General features: G+C 38.3%; 2 protein-coding genes and 1 long non-coding RNA gene across 8 annotated transcripts in view; 1 reads left to right on the top strand and 2 right to left on the bottom strand.

The window, feature by feature from the left end:
• The window catches only part of Rabgap1 (RAB GTPase activating protein 1), a 136774-nt gene that overhangs the window by 44481 nt on the left and 70503 nt on the right, over nucleotides 1-21790 (bottom strand). The window lies entirely within an intron of this gene.
• LOC125348642 lies at nucleotides 935-2573 on the top strand. Its single transcript, XR_007210396.1, has 2 exons — nucleotides 935-1513; nucleotides 1756-2573. It is a non-coding gene; the product is annotated as an uncharacterized LOC125348642 (long non-coding RNA).
• Gpr21 (G protein-coupled receptor 21) lies at nucleotides 5204-9516 on the bottom strand. The gene is made up of 2 exons (XM_048342020.1): nucleotides 8866-9516; nucleotides 5204-8446 (listed from the first exon to the last, which is right to left on the bottom strand). Exon 2 carries the CDS (start codon nucleotides 8055-8057, stop codon nucleotides 7008-7010), a length of 1050 nt encoding a protein of 349 aa, XP_048197977.1. The 5' UTR covers nucleotides 8058-8446; nucleotides 8866-9516; the 3' UTR covers nucleotides 5204-7007.

The following is a 21790-nucleotide window of genomic DNA, read 5'->3' as shown; positions in this document are numbered from 1 at the left end:
TTGCTCAAGGCTAGCACTATACAACTTGAGCCACAGCGCCACTTCTGGCCTTTTCTGTTTATGTGGTACTGTAGAACCCGGGAAGGACTTCATGCATGTGAGGCAAGCATTCTACCACTAAGCCACATTCCCAGCCCAAGGAATGTTTTTGATTCCTACAAATATCATGATATGAAAAAAGAGACACTACTAAAAAATGAAAAAGGCTTGAGTTACATTCTGCTTCCCAGCGTCCAACAAAGTCATCACCCACATATGGGCTTCTTTCTTTTTTCAGGGGGAGGGTGTCTAGCTATAAATAAATGTCTTGACAGTGGGTGTTTCCTCTGTTTTGCTGAAAGGGACTTCAGAAATAAATCATGGCTAAAACCTGTAACCCGTGCGTTCTCCCCTCAATCCTGACTTGATTCAATTCACTGCTGAAAGCTGACAGAATTTTAAGCTGTACTTTGGCAAGACTATTAACTTTGTATTTTGTTCAAAGCCAATGCAATCTTCTGTAACAAGGCAATAAATCTGTCATTGAATTAGTACAATCATGATAATTTAACAAAGGCATGCCTTTTGCTTTGCAAAGGGTTTATGTTAGATGTTGTTTGGCAGACCATGGATCACATACTCCAGAGCCTTTGTCTGCTGATCCTTTTGGTTCTTTAGATCTTGTCCACCAGGATACTTTATGTCAGTCACTCAAGAAGGAGGGTGAGGAAGAAGAGGAATCAGGTTATAGAAAGCTGCTCTATAAAGAGCCTAGACCAGCTCACACTATGTCTTCTAAGAAAATTTATCTTATCTATGGATACCAGATAGAGCCCTGCTTTCCTCTCACAATCTCAGAATGCCAGGCCTTAGTCAGTGTTGGTGGCTCATGTTTGTAATCCTAGCTATTCAAAAGGATAAGATCTGAGGACTGAAGTTTGAGGTCAGCCTAGGCAGGAAAGTCTGTGAGACTTTAATCTTCAATTAAAAGCTGAAAGTAGACCTGTGGCTTAAGTGATAAGAGTGCCAGCCTTGAGTGGAACCACTAAGGGACCGCACCAAGTCCTGAGTTCAAGCCCTAGTTCTGGCAAACAAACATCCACACAAAATACTGATGCCTGATCCTGTATGACAGGTATCATATGTCAGCAAGAAAACACACATGCTTTCCTGTACTTAGATGTGTGCTTGTTTTCAAACATTCCTTCCCATACATATACGAAGTAAAAGAAGCATGTTTTCCAGTATTTACTACTTTCTTTTGCTAAGATTAATCAGTGGATGCTGGTGGCTCAAGACTATAATCTTAGCCACTCAGGAGGATGTGACCTGGAAAACTGCAGTTTGCAGCCAGCCTGGGCAGAAGAGACTGTGAGACTCTATTTCCCACTAGCCAGAAAAAAGTCAATCTAGAGATGTGGCTCTAGTGGTATAGTACCAGCCAAGCAGGGAAGCCAAACAAGCAAGCTGAGCAAGGGTGAATTCCCAAGCTCATACCCCAGAACCATGACAAAATTAAATTAAAAATTCAAAAGTCTGGGGCTGGGGATATAGCCTAGTGGCAAGAGTGCCTGCCTCGGATACACGAGGCCCTAGGTTCGATTCCCCAGCACCACATATACAGAAAACGGCCAGAAGCGGCGCTGTGGCTCAAGTGGCAGAGTGCTAGCCTTGAGCGGGAAGAAGCCAGGGACAGTGCTCAGGCCCTGAGTCCAAGGCCCAGGACTGGCCAAAAAAAAAAAAAAAAAAAAAAAAAAAAAAAAAAAAATTCAAAAGTCTTAAGTCATCCATATAGCTAACTGTGAAAATGATGACCCAGGGGATTAGGAACTATAATAGTCTTATAGCCACAACAGTGTTCCAACATTGTGAAAGAGGGAAGACACTGGAGCTACACACAGCTCAGGGCCTGGACGGTGTCCCTAAGCTTCCGAGCTCAGGGCTGGTGCTCTACACTGAGCTCAAGGATCTCGATGTGAGGCAACATCACGACATACAGCTTCCTTATACCTAAAAGCATGGCTGATATAAGGAACAATCATTCCTATTTGCAAAGCACTTTATGATTTTCAAAATACTCTCACATTCATTATTTAATTCAATCTGCAAATTAACTCTATGACATATAAAAGGAATATTAGCTAGTTTTTAGTAATAAGTTAAATGTGTGGGGAAGTGACTCATTTGAGCCTAATTGACTAATTAGTAACAGAAACAGATTTTAAAATTTCTCACTCTAAAGTTCATCTTTTGAACATATACTGATGGTCTTTTTGTCACCCAACTTCCCATGGAAAGCCAAATGATTACTTTGTAACCATAAGAAATATCTACAATGTATTTCCAGGGCCTGTAAAAGAGTATCACAATATGCACCTTTATTTTTATTTATCTTTGCAAGAGTGGGGGATGGAACCTAATTACACTAATTACCTAATTACACACTTACTAGAAGGACATTTAGCTTTTCTTCAACCTGAAAAACTTGTGCAAAAAATAAACATGTAACATGACCTATTTAGACTTTACAAAAAAAAAACTCACAATGCCACAATAATCTAAACTTCCCCCAAATCTGTTCATTTAACAAATTTGGGTATTCAATAATTTATTTCACAAATCTGTTATGATACAGAAACACACAGTCAGTAAAGTCATGACATGTCCCACAAAGTTATTGTGCAAAATTTTCACGTAAGTCTTTGAAAAGCTGAGGAAAGCTTCCCCAAACAATTCTACTATCTGTAAGTCTGTGACCCTGTTGCCTCATTTTCAAGTTCAAAGAGACAGACAATGCATTCATAGTATGAAAATTCAAGTTCTCCTAATCCTTAAAACACTGAGAGAATTATTCAAGTACAAAAGGGAAAAGCCCTTACAAAAGGTTGAAAAAGGGGGCTGGGAATGTGGCTTAGCAGTAGAGTGCTTGCCTAGCATGCCTGGAGCCCTGGATTCGATTCCTCAGCACCACACAAACAGAAAATGTCAAAAGTGGCACTGTGGGGCTGGGGATATAGCCTAGTGGCAAGAGTGCCTGCCTCATATACACGAGGCCCTAGGTTCGATTCCCCAGCACCACATATACAGAAAACGGCCAGAAGCGGCGCTGTGGCTCAAGTGGCAGAGTGCTAGCCTTGAGCGGGAAGAAGCCAGGGACAGTTCTCAGGCCCTGAGTCCAAGGCCCAGGACTGGCCAAAAAAAAAAAAAAAAAAAAAAAAAAATACAACAAGAGACAAAAGTGGCACTGTGGCTGGTAGAGAGCTAGCCTTGAGCAAAAGGAAGCCAGGAACAGTGCTCAGGGCCTGAGTTCAAGTCCTAGGACTGACAAAAACAAAAGTTCAAAAAGAATTTATCCAGCAATAAAACTTAAAGAAAACCTTTTCCAGAATAGGGTTCTGAGTGAGAGCCAGCCAGTCCATGAAAAACTCAAATATCCATTCTAGTGTAAGATTATGTTATCTCTAAAGTGGAGTACTAGTCCACTTGTAATTAATTTTCTACTTCTAAGAGACAAAATACACACCACTCCTGACTCACTGCATAAAAAACAACTATTGATAAGTAAAATAATTAGTATATCCCCCCCCCCATCCAAGGCTTGAACTCAGTATCTTGATCTGTTTCTTGGCTTACTGCTCACAGCGGGTGCTCTACCATTGAGCCATACTTGTAGCTCAGTGTTTTGCTGATGTAATTGGAGTTGGAATCTCATGGATTTTTTTTTTTTTTTGTCCTTGGTTGATTTGAACCTCAATTCTCCAGGCTTTGGCCTCCTGAGTAGCTAATATTACAAATATGAGCCACTAGCATCCCACTAATTAGCATGATCTTATTTTAAAATGGACTATGAAAGAATTTCCATACTATTTCTAAAAGTATGTACATCTTCTGATAGCAGTCATATACCATCTAAAGTTAAATGAGCTATCTAAGATATCTGAGTCAAAAAATATACTTCTTAAAAAATTACTCTGAACTAGTCAGATAGCCATTTCATGTCATCAAATGTTGCATTAAATATGCCAGGATTAAAAACAAAACAACAGCTCCCCAAACATATCATGAAGAGAAGGACCCCACCCACTGCAGATTACATGGCAGTGTGCTCATCATTCCCTCACACAACACATGTACACACAACAAATGTACTAAATGGGGAGGACAAGCCAGGTGCCAATGGCTCAAGCTACTGAGGACAGCGGTCAGAACCCAGCCTGGGCAGGAAAATTGGTGAGTTTCAATTACCAAAAGGTCAGAAGTGGACCTGTGGCTCAAAAGGCAGAGTTGACAACCTTGAGCAAATACGCCCTCGCCTTGAGTTCAAGCTCCAGTACTGGCACAAAATCATTATTTCTACTTATTTAGTTTGGGGCTCAGATACCTAGAGGTTCTAATGTGAAAAAAAAAATGTCTCCAATAAAAATAGAATCTGGTACTAGGGAAAAGAATGAAGACATTTACTTATAAAAGATCTTACTGAAAGAACTGCCTTCAAAGTTATTTGAGAAAAAAGAAAAAAAGGTTTAATTTAGGTTTTAGGTGCTGTCCCTGAGCTTTTGCGTTCAAGGTTTGTGTTCTAACACTTCCAACTCTTGCTGCTTAACTAGAAATAAGAGCCATATGGACTTTGCTGCCTGGGCTGGCTTCTAACCATGATTCTCAGATCTCAGCCTCCTGGTAGCTAGGATTATCAGTGTGAGCCACTGGCATCCAGACAAAAAGTCTGTTGGTTTTAAGAAAGTAAAACCTGTACTACTAACTTAAACATCAATTTTTGTACAAATATTCTTTTAAGATTACCTTATTTTTTTGCCACTAAAAATCCATAAGCAGTTAAAAAATCTGAAGTTTACATTCTCTAGCATACATATTTTTTAATCTGTTAATAGGAAATATACAATCAGTACCATCTATGTCTCCTTCCAGAATCTATCAGGAAGTTTTCCATTTGGAATGGGGATTTAACAAAACAACTTTTTTTTTTCCTGGTAAAGAGTCCTGAGATCCTCAGATCTCAGCCTCCTGAGTAGCTAGGATTATAGACATAAGCCACTGGCACCAAGCAACAAAACTATTCTTAACTTCACAATTTCAGTATGATTCTAGATTCTGGAATAGCTTAAAGTCAAATATACTACAACTAAACATAAAGCACAGGCAAGCTTTGGGGAAAAAAATCATATTGATGTCTAAAACCTAAAACAAAATAAACTGGGAATGATATAGCTCAGTGGGTAGAGTACCTGCCTAGGATGTGAAAGGTCCTGAGTTCCATATTAGGGGTTAAAAATAAAAACCAAACCAAACAAGACACTGCTCTTATTTACAAGAGGACGAGGGAATTCTAACATCAGGATGGAAAGTCAAAGCATATCAGCCCGCTTTATAAATATCCATGTCCTTTCTTGGACTCAGAAATCCACTTTTACCCATCTCCCTTGGGTGTCTTCCATTTCCACCTCACTGAATATCACATGTGTAACATCTAGCCAAAGGCAGAGATTTCTCTCAAAGATTTCTAAAAATTAAAGCCAAAAGAAAAATAGAGAATACTCAATGTCTAAAGCTGCCACAAAATTTCCCTCCCTCCTTTGAAAAAGAAACTTCTTGCTTAAAGATGATCACTTTTAAAAAACAAAATCCTACATATAAACACACTATCCTACTAATAATTCTATATAATGATAAAATCCTAGAGATTTTGTTTGTTCTTTGGAAACAAAACAAACTAGTAAGGAAAAGCATATCAAAACTTTTTTGTTTTCAGAAAGAGAATAGTAATAAGAGACTCACTAAATTAAGAATTCCTCCACCATTCATGGTAGATTCCTTAACAGTATGTGAAAAAATCCTTTTCTAAATGAATTAGTTACTACTACATTAGCTGATTCTGCTTAGCCACAAAGAAAACATCTCAACTCCCTATTTTAAAATCAATATATTACAGTGTGTATCTCTCTTCCACATATATATTTAGACACACACATATGTACATTTTTTGCGATGCTTTGCACGTATGAACACTTACAGTATCACTGGACTATATTCCTATAATCAATGGTGTATGGTTTCCTCACTCCACTGCTTATGATACCATAACCCTACTGGTCTAATCACAAGTTTTAAAATAAAAACAACAGGTAATGTTAAAATCTCATTTTTATCTACTTTTCACCATTTAAATGCACAGCCTATCGCTTTTTTAGCTTATTTAAATATATTTTGTTCTAAAGGAGAAAACTAACTCACAATTCAAATATTCTCAGTATAGAAACACAAAGGCAAAAACACAGCAACACAATTCTATGTACATGTATCTTTAGAGCTCTGTGAAGCACAGCACAAAACATAGGTTTTGTATAAACTGTTGTACTTGATTGCACCTGTGCTTCAGGGTTCATTGCAAAATTCTAAAAGTAATGTTTAAGGGTTCGCATTCTTACCCTATTGAAAATTCTCTCAAGACAACACAACACAAAGCATTTGGATATATGACAATGTTGAAATTCATGGTATACTTATACTTTGGCACAGATATAAAACAAAAATAAAAATGCTGTTCGTTTATTTGTATGTTTTGGTGTTTCCTATTGAAAGTTACCAATTGCATGTGAAGTCCAAATAGCAAGGGAGAATCCGGAAAATCGACAAGAAAAGGATGACTTTTTAGAATGCTAACGCGTTTCACACCCAGGTTCAGCCATGCCAACTAAAGAAAGGTGTTAGATATGGCTTTATTCCTTTTAAATCTGAGAACTGTAGTCATTTCCATGACATTTCAAATATTGGAACCCAAAGCATTTTTTCTTCATGATTCTGCACCTTCTTGATTCATAATCACGTTTAGAAAAGCATTTCTGTAAACCTAGTTCATATTTGGATAGAACATTTGCTTGCTGCTGCTTAGAGTCCAAGTATTCTGCCCTAGATCTTCTAGAGAAATGGGAATACAGATATTCAAAAAGAGAAAGCTAAACCACAATACACTCTCCACACACATGCTCCAAGTGACTGAGCCTGGAGCCCCTTCAGACATGACATCCGTTAAGGGGGCCTTTGCTTCTAACTGTGTAAGGGTCCCTGGCTGTGGTCTGACTTGCACAAGAAGTGCATACAGCCCCTGAGAGGCGCTTTAGTCCTCGTTGGAATACACTGTTGGACAGACTGTATATGATACAGTTGCAGAAACTATTACTAATAGCAAGCCAGGTTGTCAAGAAGGATGCAAAGCGGTTGCTGTGGCCCGTGGAACTCTCCAACAAGAAGTAGATGATGTATGGCAACCAGAGGATATAAAACACACTAGTGATTCGGAACAGGACCATGGCATAACGTTTATCAGGGCAGGCCTGTGCTTCCCCAGTCTCCCCATTCGAGCTGCTGAAGCGGGCTTGCCTTTCGCTGATTTCCTTTGTGTGCTGTTGACAGATTCGGAAGATGTTGAAATACGTGAAGCAGACAATGAGGGCTGCAGGGGCATATAACGTCATCACGATGAACAAGGTGAAGTAGGGGTCAGTGTGCCAGGATTCCGCGCACCACTGAAACACATCTCCGTGATAGCCAGGTTTGCCCCAGTGGAAAAAGGAGGGCAGGAAGACCAGGGTGGAGTACAGCCAAATCAGGAAAATACAAAGGCGCAATCGACAGGGCGTAACGAGGGTATTATAGGTTAAAGGCTTAGTGATGGCAATGTATCTGTCGATGCTGATGCAGGCCAAAGAGGCCATGGAAACACTCTTCAGAACTGACACTACAAAACCAAATATCTGGCAAGTCAAGGACTCCTGTATTGGAAGGGGGTAGTGAAGGAGTGATAAAGAGGGTACAAGGCAGCTCACCCCGACCAAGAGGTCAGCATATGCCATTGTCTGGATAAAATAACTTGTGGTGTGATGGTTCAACAAAGGTGCACAGTGAAATACAAAAATCACAATGATGTTCCCAGAAATAATCAGTACAGTTAGAAAGACAATAATAAGCACTTCCAAAAGGCAAAAACTGACAGATTCCAAGTAGCCAAATGCCAAGAGACAAAAGGGGTGGCTGCTCTGATTACCATCCAAGCTGGAGTTCATCTTGAGCTCAGGAGAGATCACTCACTTCATGCTGCCGCTTGGCTGCTGCCAACAGTTCAAAGGAGCAGCTGCTGTCATCGCGGTCAGCTTTGTGTGTGTGTAATAATGCAGAGGAGCCTTAGTCCCCAGGCTCCCGATGCCGCTGCTTTGGTGCATTGCATGCAGTGCAATTCCCCTTTATATTCTTCTTGTAATAGGGAAAGCCAACAGCAGTTGTCTGGCCAGTCCCAGATGTGGCCATAGTGCCAGATTCACCATACACATAGCACCAGGGGAGTTAGACAACCTCGGGGAACAATGTCTTCAAGCCAAGTAAGGTTAGGGGTAAGGGACAGAAGAAGGGAGCCTAGGAGCTTCAGCAGGAGTTGTAATGAGTCTCCTCTGAACAGCTGATAGAAGAAAAGGAGAGAGCATTTTATATTTCGTATCCAATATCCTAATCAAAGAACCTAGCTAGCTCTGGGTGGCCTTCCCCTTCCCACTCTACCCCTCCGGACACCACAATTGATGGCTATTCTTGGTAGCACCCACATAACTGGTCTCCACAGAGGAGCCGCAACACTAACCTTTCGGGATCAGCATGAAAGAAAAGCAATCACAGATCAATCAGTTCCCATTTCCTTTTATTTGACCCTTTCAAGGGGAGAAAAGAAATCTGCTTCTAGCAATTCTGAAAACATTTCACTACAATTGCCATTAACAAAATTAAGCCAAGATATCTTGCTCTCTCTGTTAAAGCCAATATAATATTTTACCTCTGGAAATATTTTTAGCAGAATGTATCTTTTTAGCTCAATTTCAGTGTTACCTGTAATTCTGCATGGTGAAATCCAAACAAAGACCACATAAATCCTTAACAGAAAGCCTTGCAACGCAGGAATGTGCTTCAGCCTGTGTAGTGCAGAACTGAGACACAGAGGGAGGGGATAAAAAAAAAGTAGGAGGGGAAACAGGGAGAAGAGGGGGCTTGGGAAAGGAAGAAGGGGGGAGGGGAAAGAAAGCGCATGTGTGCGAGCACACTTTGGCATCTTTAGCAGCTCATTAGCATTCATTGCCAGAAGTGCTCCCTGATTTCCAGACTGCACAACAGGGAATGACTTAGTATGCTGTGGTACAGCACTTGAAGGCTGTTTCCTCGTCTGTCTAGAATCCCCCATTAGGCAGTTAAGCATAATCCCAGGCAGTTGGCAAGCAAGGAAAATGGGTAGTAGTACCCAGAGCAGAGTTAGGAATTAGACTGACACACACTTCCAGAGGAACCATCGTGAGGGGAAATTCCTATTTTCTTAGAGCATTTCCCCAAGAACAAAGAACAATATTAAAGAAAGGAAGTAGGTTAACAGTGCGTGGCAACTGAGAAGTTGCCATAATTTAACTGCACGAGTAGTTCTAGTTGGCAGTCCCCAGGCCCTGAATACAAGCCTCCACTACCAACACACACACACACACACACACACACACACACACACACACACACACACACACGGTCTAGTTTGAAAGCTAAATATTTAGCATTAATTTTCTCTCTCATGACTCACTGATTATTGACTAACTTAAATTAAGAAAGTTTAGGGAGGGGCTGGGAATATGGCCTAGCGGCAAGAGTGCTTGCCTTGTATACATGAAGTTCTAGGTTCGATTCCTCAGCAGCACATATACAGAAAATGACCAGAAGTGGCGCTGTGGCTCAAGTGGCAGAGTGCTAGCCTTGAGCAAAAGGAAGCCAGGGACAGTGCTCAGGCCTGAGTTCAAGGTCCAGGACTGGCAAAGAAAAAAAAGAAAGAAACTTTAGGGAAGGGTAAACAGGAGAAAATGAGGGATGGGGTAACAGTGTTTAAAAACAAATGTACTCATTACCTCACTTATATAATGGTAACCCCTCTGCTCATCACCTTTTTAACAAGGAAGTTGTAGTTTTCAACAAAGATTTTGAAAAAAAAAAAAGAAACCTTAAAACCACTTTTTTAAGAGAAAAATGAATATTGCCTAATCTGATAGTAAAAAAAAAAAAGCACACATGATATATAGAGGAGAATTTGGTTGTTTCTGTATTTAACACTATCCTGTAGTTATCTTTTTGCTTTTCAAGATTTTTTTTCAGTGTTGGAGAAATGAAACCAGTGCCTTGTGTAATCTAGGCAAGCAGCCGACCACTAAGTAACATCCCTAGCCTTGTCCTGTGGCTTTGAGATATCATTTCTTGCTTCTAGTCTGCTGAAAAGCAGTGTACAAGTATACAAACAAAAAATATAAATGTAAATGTACCTATTCTCAAATAGGCTTGAAAACTCCAGGAAGTTTCATTGTGCAAATAAGTCTTTGAATATCACAACAGACAATCTTGTTTCTACTCATTAAAAAAAAACAACAACGCACACTGGGGTTTCTTGTGTTCTTTTCTCATGATTTTCCTATCCAGGTTGTCTTCAAACCCTGATCCTCAGATCTTGGCATCCTGAGTAGCTAGAATTATACCCTTTTTTTGTTTGTTTGGTGCTGCTCCTGGGGCTCAAACTCAGGACCTTGGTGCTATCCCTGAGGTTTTGTTTTGTTACTCAAAGTTAATCAATCCTCTATCATTTGAACCACAACTGGAGATGAGTCCTCAAACCTCTTCAGCCTCCTGAGTAGCTATCATTAGAGTCATGAGCTATAGGCTCCTCACACTACAATTTTAAGGCATACAACAGTTCTCTATATAACAGGGCTGTCATGCAATGCTCAACTACGTTAAGGCTATGCATATAGAGAGAAGTGAAAGTACCAGGAAAAAAGATGGATGGCAGGACATCAATTATTTCCTCTAAACAAATAATTGCTGTGCCTAGATTTCTAGCCTGGACTTTAATTCTGAAGTTTCTCTGTTTATAATTTTCCTACTGGACTCATTTGGATGTCCTTAAAGATTTTACCTGCAATATGCCCAACCCAACACATTTTTCTACCAATAAATGTCATATTGTGTGTGTGTATGTGAAGGTGTGCACTTTCTTGCCCATGGCAGGCCCTCTACCACTTGGGCCACACTTCCAAATTTTGATGACTAATTTTGAGATGCAGTCTCATGAACTTTTCTGCCTGAGCTGGCTTCAAACCTAGATCCTCCAGGTCTCAGACTCTTGCCTAGCTAGGATTATAGGCATGAGCTACTGATGCCCCGACAACTCTTTCTAGGCACTCTGAACTGTTCTCTCTGTCAATGCAATGTTCTTAGCAGAAAAAAAAAATCCAGTTTATTTCTACAGTGGTAACTTTAATAATTTCCCTCCTTACATCATCATCATTATCATTTAAGTTCCTAGTTTTGTCAATTTTTCTAATCTATTAATTTCTACAATGGTAAGTTATTTAAAGGCACACATTCTACTAGGATACTCCTGTATTAAAAAAGTCAATGGCTCCCTTTCTTCGCTGAGCTTACGATATTCCACTTCCCCTACTCACTCTCAGCCAAATCAGGTCATTCAGTCTTCTATATATTTCTATGTATTTATAAACATAGACCTATTTATTAATAAAATAAAATTTACTTCCAGACTTCCATTTATTGAGTGCTTAATGAATATCAAATGAATAAAAGAATGATTTCTGAGAGTTCCTATCTTTGAAAGTAGAGCCCAGGCTTTTCTAGTTTTTGTGAATTTGGATATGCAACTTAATATCTTGAGTATCTCTCTTATTCAACAAACAAGAGAGTTATGTTAATTAAAAACATACTTAAATGGTTGGTAATATCTTTTTTTTGGCCAGTCCTGGCGCTTGGTCTCAGGGTCTGAGCACTGTCCCTGACTTCTTTTTGCTCAAGGCTAGCACTCTACCACTTGAGCCACAGCGCCACTTCTGGCCGTTTTCTGTGTATGTGGTGCTGGGGAATCGAACCCAGGGCTTCATGTATACGAGGTGAGCACTCTTGCCACTAGGTCATATCCCCAGCCTGGTTGATAATATCTGAAGAAATTAAAAAACACATAAAAAATCATTAACACCATAAAACTATCAGATTACTGTTGTGAGTACAATAAAAATTCTTTGAACACTTTTGTATTTTAGTAAAGCCATTCCAGTAGCTTCATTCAAAATACAGAAACTAGCCACACTTGTGGCTCATGCCTGTAATCCTAGCTACTCAGGAGGTTGAGATGTGAGGATCATGGTTCAAAGCCAGCCCAGGCAGAAAATTATATGGGACTCTTATCTCCAATTAACCACCAAAAAGCCTGAAGTGAAGCCATGGCTCAAGTGACAGAGCATCAGCCTGACGCAAAAAAAAATCTAGGGGATAGTACCCAGGCTCTGATTCAAGCCCCAGGACCACCAAATAAAAACAAATATTCATTCTACTTATTAGATGATGGGATAACAGGTGATTTTTACATCTTTCTTCTTTACAGCTTTCTATATTTTCTAAATTTCACAATTTCTATGTTCTGTTTTTATAGTAGAGGGTGGGAACAGTGAAATAAGGTTGATGGTAAAAAAAAAAAAGAAGTAAACTCAAATCAAACAAAAAGCAAGATAGCAAGATGAAGCAGCTTCCATACTGAGTTAGCAAGAAATGATAACACCACATTTCAGCTGCCTACTCTAGGAGACTCAGTTTAACTTGTTCTGATGCCATTACTGCACCAATCCTTAAGTGAGTCTTTCAACTCAGTCTAACTTGTAAAACACATTAAAAACTTCTTACGTTCTTATAAGAATACAATTCAATGAACTATACAGACTTGCCAATATTTAAATATCTCATTTCTGTTTAAATATTTTCTGACTTGTTAAAAATGACATCACTGATATAAATCAATCTAATATAATTCAAAGTCAACTACAATAGTAAAATATTAAGGGCTAGGGACATGGCTCAAGTAGTAGAGCACCTGTCTCGCAAGTACAAGTCCCTGAGTAGAAACCCAGCACCACCAAAGATAAACAAATTCTTGCTGTGCTTAAGTTATAAATTAAAAGTTGAAGTCTATATGGAAAAGCAACAGTACATATAGGATTGGAATTATCCTGGAATATATTCTGCATCAAATAAGGAGGAAGAGTAAAGGGATAACTTAGTAAGAATGCCAGGAGATAAGTGTAATGATTTTTGCCTAAATTATTAGTAGGCTCACTGGGATTCATTTTACTAAGCCATGAAGCCAGGATGGTATTTCTAAAACTAATAATATAAATAACATTAAATAAGCAGTTGTTTACACTTAATTCAAACTAAGAGTTATACTACTTTCACACATTATTTGAAATAATTCTAACAACTATTCAAATAAGGTTCTATTATGATATTGGTTTAGAGATTAGGAAACAAGTCCCTGGGATATTAAATTGCTCAATAGCAATAATACAGTAAAATTAGGATTTGAAGCCAGAAAATCTGCCTCGATAGACATGTTAAATCATTTTACATACTGTATGTTATTCCTGAATATATCATTTGCTTTGCTTAAAACGCTTCAATTGGAACTAGGCATTATAATATAGTTTAGTGACAAGAGTACTCGCTTGTGCAAAGCCCTGTGTTTAAGACCCAGTCAGCTCTTCAAAATATTTAAATTAAAATAAAGTATACCTATTAGATTTTATTGCCTCTTGTCTCAAATGTGAAGCTTTTTAAGATGGGATCCCACTTACCGCTAGCCTTCTAATCTATATCCATACTTTGAAAGTGCCAAGCTTTTTTCACCTTTGAACACATGCTATTCCCTCTTTTAATGCCCTCCCTGCCATGCAGCACCCTCTCTAACCCCAACTCATCTCCTAGATGCTTTCAGAACAATAACCCTTTTAGAAAACAAATGAGAAATCCTTCAACTTATATGAAGTACAGCACTATATGTTCTTTCTTCTAAAATACTCATGCAATTCAATTCTATTTGTTTACAGTTAATCGCCTGCATCTCTCATTAGACTGAAAACTTCTGCCTATCAATGGACAGGTTTATTTTATTCATGGATATATTCTTTTTTTTTTTTTTTGGCCAGTCCTGGGCCTTGGACTCAGGGCCTGAGCACTGTCCCTGGCTTCTTCCCGCTCAAGGCTAGCACTCTGCCACCTGAGCCACAGCGCCCCTTCTGGCCGTTTTCCATATATGTGGTGCTGGGGAATCAAACCAAGAGCTTCATGTGTAGGAGGCAAGCACTCTTGCCACTAGGCCATATTCCCAGCCCCCTCATGGATATATTCTTATGGCTGGCACAAGACTGGCACTAAATAAACGAAGGCCTGATACAATAATTAAGATGGAAAATCTCTAATATAAGAACAGTTGGATTTACCTCTAATTATAGGTTGGACATCCCTGATCCTAAAAGGCCTCAAAATTTGATTTTTTTTAGTCTTGTTTTTAATTAAAATGTGTTAAATTTGAGAATGTTTCACATTTTTTTTCACATAATACTTGAGCATTAGGGATGGTCAATCACTGAAGTCTAAATATCACAAAATCTGAAAACCACCAGAAGCTGATGCTCCTGTTCTCAAGTATTTTGGATAAGCAACACTCAATCTGTAATACACTGAAGCAAATTAAATTTCTCTTGGTTAAAAACTGTTAAATAGGCTGGGAATATGGCCTAGTGGCAAGAGTGCTTGCCTCCTAGACATGAAGCCCTGGGTTCGATTCCCCAGCACCACATATATAGAAAACAGCCAGAAGTGGCGCTGTGGCTCAAGTGGCCTAGTGCTATCCTTGAGCAAAAAGAAGCCAAGGACAGTGCTCAGGCCCTGAGTTGAAGGTCCAGGACTGGCAAAAAAACAAAACAAAAAAACAACTGTTAAATAATGTATGAACATAGCATACTGAAGCCCATTTATGGGAGCTGGAGTACAGTTCAAGTGGTACAGAGCCTGCCTCACGCAAGTTCAAGGCCCTGAGTTCAAACCCTAATATTGTCAGAAAAAGAAAAGAAACCTACAAAAGTCTGTGAAGAGGCAGAAGGGTGGGGTGGGCTGGAATTAGATAGAGGGTTGAGGAGATGGAGAACTAAAAAAAAGTAATATAGTGGGAGTGAATTATCAAAGTACATTATATACACTTATGTAAATACCACAATGAACACCCTTTTGAAACAATCAACAGAAAACAATTAATTTATGCTAATAAAATTAACTGTCAACTACTAGCAATCTGAATATGAACAAACCTAATAGATTTATATTCTTATAAATCAGGAAACCTTTAGAACTCTCTACATAGATAAAACATACAGAAAGTCTCTTAGAGGGGGAAATAATTTCAGAGATGAAATATGAGGGCTTAAAATTATTTTCACAAACAACTTAATGGGAATTAATACAGCAATTTCTATATGGAAACAGGCAATACAGTTCTAACAATCACAACATTATTTCTTGTAGAATTATACAGCAAAACTAGTTATAAAATGGTGGGATCATGGGCTAAGTTTTGAACAGAAATCAAACACTACAGTGGTCCACAGTATGTAAAGTATTGGTTCCAGGAACCCTGTTGAACACCAGTATCTATGGATGCTTGAGTCTCTTTATATGTAATGATGAGTTATTTGCATATAATCTACATACCAGATATACTTTAAATCATCTGAACTTACACCTCAATAAATATGTAAATTAAATACAATTCCGATTAGAATTACAAATTACACAGCAGGCTGTTGGGGTAATTAGGTTGGGTAAGGGGTACTGGCATTTGAACTCAGGGCTTCCTGTTTGCTAGGCATACCCTCCAGCACTTGAATCAAATTCCCAGCCCATTTTCTTTATTTTTCAGGTAGGTAGTCAAGTTTTTGTCCAGAGCCAACATCAATTTGAGATCCTATTGCATACTGTTTCCCTCACAGCTCAGATCACAGGTATATATTACCACATACATATACTAATTAAGATGATATTTCAAGCAGTGATCCTCCTTGATCTCTGCCTACTGACTAACTGATATTACAGATGTGAGTCACTTCACCCACTAAATAAGTTAAAAAAAATCTTTTCATAGAAGATTAAACTTGCAAAAATAATCAAGTATGCAATAAGAAACACTGAGAATAGGCTTGCTTTACCAGATATTAGAACAAAACTCACAGTCTTAAAGCAGTAACAGACCAATCCTGGTATATGAGAATTTAAAATATGATGAAGATGGTAGAGCTTTCTGTAGGAAAACAGAAGAAACAAACTGGTAATCCATCTGGAAGAAAGTAAAACTGAATCCCTATCTTATGCTCTGCATAAAAATAAGTGCCAGATGGATTAACGGCACAAAAATTAACAAGTACAATGAAAAGCTTGCAAGAAAATCTTGGATACTGTATTCCCCAAATCTAGAGCTAGGAAAGATTTTGAACAAAATGAAAATTTTTACATAAAAGGCTGAAAATGATGAGCCTTTACTTCCATTTCCAGCATGGGGAGAACAAAAAGCTTCTCTCCCCCAGACCTCCACCTCCATTTCTCCCTGCTTTACCCTGCTATTCTACATTGAAACCTTGTAAAACTTAGAAACAAACAGGAAAATGTTTTGTAAGGCATAAAACCATAAGTCCATAAAATTATTTGAAACAATATATTTATAACGGTGATGCAAAGGACTAATACACAGAATATATATCGAGTGTTTAGAAATTGAATTTGTAAATAGAAAAAAATGTACAAAAATAGATGTCATCATGGAGGAGTAAATAATTTTCATTTATTGCTATTCAGGGAACTGCTAACTAGTGATGTACATCCACTGACAGCAAAAATTCAAACAGAGATAACTAATATTGGCTAGGATATGAGGCGATAATACATTGCTGGTGCAGAACTTTTAGAAAATCAAACTGTAAATAACTGAATTAGTAAAAAATTTAAATAACCATTAAAAATGCTCCTAAGACTATTCCATAAACTCAGTTTTATAATGTATGTAGTGATGCTTTAAAAACCTACTATTTCATGGCTAAAAAACAGAAACAAAGTAAGGAACTGCCAACAGGAAAATGGCTGAAAGAAAGAAGAAACTTAAAAAAAAAAGATAAATAAGTGCAGAGTCAGGTATATATTTTCTTTTTTTTGGCCAGTCCTGGGCCTTGGACTCAGGGCCTGAGCACTGTCCCTGGCTTCTTCCCGCTCAAGGCTAGCACTCTGCCACTTGAGCCACAGCGCCCCTTCTGGCCGTTTTCTGTATATGTGGTGCTGGGGAATCGAACCTAGGGCCTCGTGTATCCGAGGCAGGCACTCTTGCCACTAGGCTATATCCCCAGCCCAGGTATATATTTTCATGTTTCCATGAATTTATGTATGCATGCATTTCTGTATGCAAAAGTTCTTACTACATTCTAAGATTATTAAATAGGTTAATGGATCAAAATACTGACTTCTAAGTGCAAACAAATCCAGTCTCTACTATATACTTCACTAGTACTTAAGTATATTTAAGATCCAGTGAGTCAATGTCTCTTCATTACTAAAATGGAAATAGTAATTACCACTTCACAAGGATTTTCTTAGGGTTAAACAGACAATGGATAAAAAGTGCATTGCATTGCATCTAACACAGCTAGCTATTGTTGTTGTATTGTTTCTCTCCTGGATCCCCAATGAAATAACGAAGCTAAAAAGTTTTCACTTTCAAAAGGAAAACAGGAGAAGAGTGCTGCCAAACTAATTCCACCGCATAGAGAAATAGGAAACATCTTTAAGTATATGATATATTTGGCATTATTGAAAGGTGGCCAAGGATTACATTGTGGCCTAGGATTACAAAAGGTATATGGGCACCTATGGATATAGCTTAGTGGTTCACTTTGCATTTAGCATTTGCAGGGCCCTAGGGCCCTCAGCACTGAAGAGAAAAAAATAGTTTATGACAAAGGTGCATGCATGCACCCCTCACATAAGATAGGCTTGACAATTACAATGATGACAAAAAACATTAATCAGTTTTTTGTTTGTTCTGCCAAGGTAAGTTTGTTGGCTTTTACTCTGTAAATTGACAGTTTGTGAAGAAACAACAACAAGAAAAAAACACTCCTATATATCACATGCAAAATTTCCGAATACAACTGGACTGGAGGCATACATAGCTCAACTGACAGAAATCAGTCTTGAGCATGCAAGCCAAGCATGAGCTTGAATCCTTTGAGTCAAGCCTTGGTACTGGCACAAAAAAAAAAACCCCAGACAAAACCAACCCACAAAAACACAGAACATAAATCTAGACTAAATGACATAATTTCTAGATATCAATAATATGTGTGTATATGTAAATGTTGTCTACATATGGATAATAGCATGAACAAACCTTACTATAGTTACAAAAATGTTCACAGTATCTTTATACATTATAGCTATAACTGGACAAACAAGTCAAACATATATGATATCAAAATGGAATTAAAAAATGTGGTTTATTCATAGAACAAAATATTCTCAGCAAACTGATACAATCACAAAATGGATAAGAGAAAGAAGCCAGAAACAAGCAAGTATACACTGTAGGATTCTATAACTTCATTTTATTGAAGTTTAAAACAATCATAACTAATCTAAAGTCTGAGTGTGGTGATATATGCCCTTAATCCCTCTTAGGTCACTGTGGCTGGGAAGATGTCCATTTTGAGACTTGCTTGGGGTACACAGCAAAATTTCGTGTCAAACAACAACAAAACTCAAGAAAGAAAGAGAAATCAGAATAATGATGACTTCAGAGACGCAGAAGGATGCTTATGACTAGAAATAGACAAGAATAACTTTGGAGGTGATAGGTATGCCTAGCTCTTTCAATTGCCACAGCAGTCTGATTTTTTATGTAAAATTTCATAGGACTACACATTTTTAAATTGTGAAAATTTAAATAGAGTCAGAGATTGGTAGGACCATGGTTCAAAGCCCCCGCCAAGAAAAAAAGTTAGTGAGAAATGTGGGTGTGATGGCACACAAAAACAATCCAAGTTCCAAGGCAAGTTTACTTAGGAGCAGTGGGATCTGAAGGCCAATCCCAGGCATAGGAGGAGTGACCACAGCTGAAGGAACTGGGGTATGGCTCAAGGCGTGCTACATCTGCCTGCCAAGCACAAGGCCCTGATTTCTAAACCCAATATCATCTTCAAAGAAAAAAGAAAAAGACAAAGGGAGGGAGGAAGGGAGAAGGAAGAAAGGATAAATGAAAAGAGAGAAAAAAAGGAACAAAATCTGGGCTATATTTTTCTAGACTTCATTCTTATAAGTAAAAAATGCTTTGCTTCTTGAAATGGTGTCTGCCTGGGTCTCGGCTGCATGGGAAGCTGTGGATTGTGAACTGTCTGTGCAGCCCATAACTTGGGACTAGCCACAACTGCTCTTGGATGTAGCTCCTACCTACTCCCTCCTATAAAAACTAAGTATAAACAGTGCCAGTGGCTCATGCCTATAATCCTAGCTACTCAGGAGGCTGAGATCTGAGGATCACAGTTTGAAGCCAGTCCTGGCACAAAATCTCCACAAGACTCTTATCTCTAATTAACCACTTAAAAACTGGAAGTGGCACTGTGGCCCAAGTGGTAGAGCACTAGCTTTGAGTACAAAGAGGCTTGGGGACAGGGTCCAAGCCCTGAGTTCAAGCCCCACAACTAGGAACAAAAAACTACATATTTAATATTTATTCATTAGTGTTAACCTCGCTATTTTCTCCCAATTTCCACTCTAGCCCCCATAAAACCTGAAGATATAATCTTGCTTCTATAGTCATCTAACAGTATTAAGAGTAGTAGTGACTAGATTTCATTAAGGCTAGGTTCTGATAGCCTATAAATCTAGCTACTCAGGAAGCTGAGATCTGAGGATCACTGTTTGAAGCCAGCCCAGGCAGGAAAGTCTGAGAGACTCTTATCTCCAATTAATCATTAAAAATCTCAAAGTAAGGCTGTGGCTCAAGCGGCAGTGTGTTAGCCTTGGGCACAAAAGCTCAGGGACAGTGCCCATGTCCAGAGTTCAAGACCCAGGATTGGCCAAAAAAAAAAAAAAAAAGAACTGCTACAAACACAAAGTTGCATCTTATCAACTACAACACATTTGTAGCTATGTTTCCTCATCCTGACTGGAGAAGAGTCTGAAATTGTATTTAGCCACACTCCTCTGATCTAGTAACAAGAAAATATACCACAACGTCAACACAATGCAGTCTTAAGTAACCTGTGAGAAATCACCAACTTAAAGGGCATAGGAAAAAGAAGGAAATCACTACCAAAACTTGGACCCGGATGTACAAATCTCAGTGAATTATCACTAACCCCACAATCAACAGACTTAAGTAATAGTATATGAGAGGAAAGTTCAAATAATAAACTCAACAAAATGGTGAAATCAGCTGAGATGCCCAACAACAGATGAATAAAAGATGCGATACAATCAAGCCATGGGTGACATTTGCAATCCTACTCAGGATCGTGTTTCAATGCTGAGACTCTTAACTCCAGTTGGTCACCAAAAATAACACAAAAGGGGCTTGGAATGTCTTAGTGGTAGAGTGCTTGCCTAGGATGCATGAAACCCTGGGTTCAATTCCTTAGCACCACATAAACACAAAAAGCTGCAAGTGGCGCTGTGGCTCAAGAGGTAGAGTGCTAGCCTTGAGCAAAAAGAAGCCAGTGACACTGCTCAGGCACTGAGTTCAAGTACCATAACTGGCAAAAAAAAAAAAAAAAAAGTAGAGCTGAGCACTAGGCTTGAGCAACAAAAGCTCAGGAACAGTACCCAGGCCCAGAGTTCAAGCCCCAGAACAGGCAACAAAACAAAAAAAGAAAACGATTTGGTACATATATATTATAGATTATACAGCTATTAGGAAAAATGAAATTATGTCATTAATAAAATTATGCAATTAGCAAGAACATGGCAAGAAATTCAAAACCATCATTTTGCACATAAGCCAAACCCCCAAATCAAATATGTGGATGCTAGACTTTAAAATACATACAGATTTATAAATACATATATATCCATATTATTTACCTATAAATAAATGTTTCTAGATACAGAAATATGATTCTATCTATTGGACTAAAATTTTGAGTTCAAAATATTAAAGTCTCAAATCAATTTTGTTCAAACATTTCCAAGGACTTCAAAAGGATCTAGAACGATAGTATTACAAGTCCAAAATTTTCTAAATTTTCTAAAAACAAACGCATTTTCTGCTGAAGAAAGGTCCTATCTCATGTTTAAACACTGCTCCATTGTAAGGTACTTGTATTAAATACCAGCTTTATAGAGACATTATTCGTCCCTAAATAGGTTTAGTATGTTCTTATAGAAATATTTTCAAATCTTCTTAAGGGGTTTGAGCAACAGCAATTTATAACCCCTCTTTAGGATTTGCATATCATTGGAAAAGCTACTTCCTAACTGGCAAACATTTCATGAATTCAAGAATAATGAAGCTGAAATCAGTAACATGGATACATAAATGCATAACATAATGCCCAATTTTGAAGAAAACTACTTTAAACTTTACATGCTGCACAAAGAAGTATTTCTTTTTTTGGCTGAAGAACATTGCACTGGGAAGGAAAAATACTGTAAATAGGGATTTTTCTCTTTAGAGGAATGAGCTAGAAGGGAATATGGTTTAAGACTACAGAATTCATCTCTAAAAAATGCATTAAGGAGAACTAGGCCTCTTCTACCAAAAGCACATTCCTGTCAAGTGTGAAAAGAATTTAAAAAATAACAAAATATTTTTATACACTGAATAACACAACTTCTCTGACCAAAACACAACTATAATCAGTAA

Source organism: Perognathus longimembris, chromosome 1, assembly GCF_023159225.1.
Source record: "Perognathus longimembris pacificus isolate PPM17 chromosome 1, ASM2315922v1, whole genome shotgun sequence".
In the NCBI taxonomy this organism is placed as follows: Eukaryota; Metazoa; Chordata; class Mammalia; order Rodentia; family Heteromyidae; genus Perognathus; species Perognathus longimembris.
The sequence above is the reverse complement of the archived record's forward strand: the minus strand, read 5'-3'. Positions and strand labels throughout refer to the sequence as shown.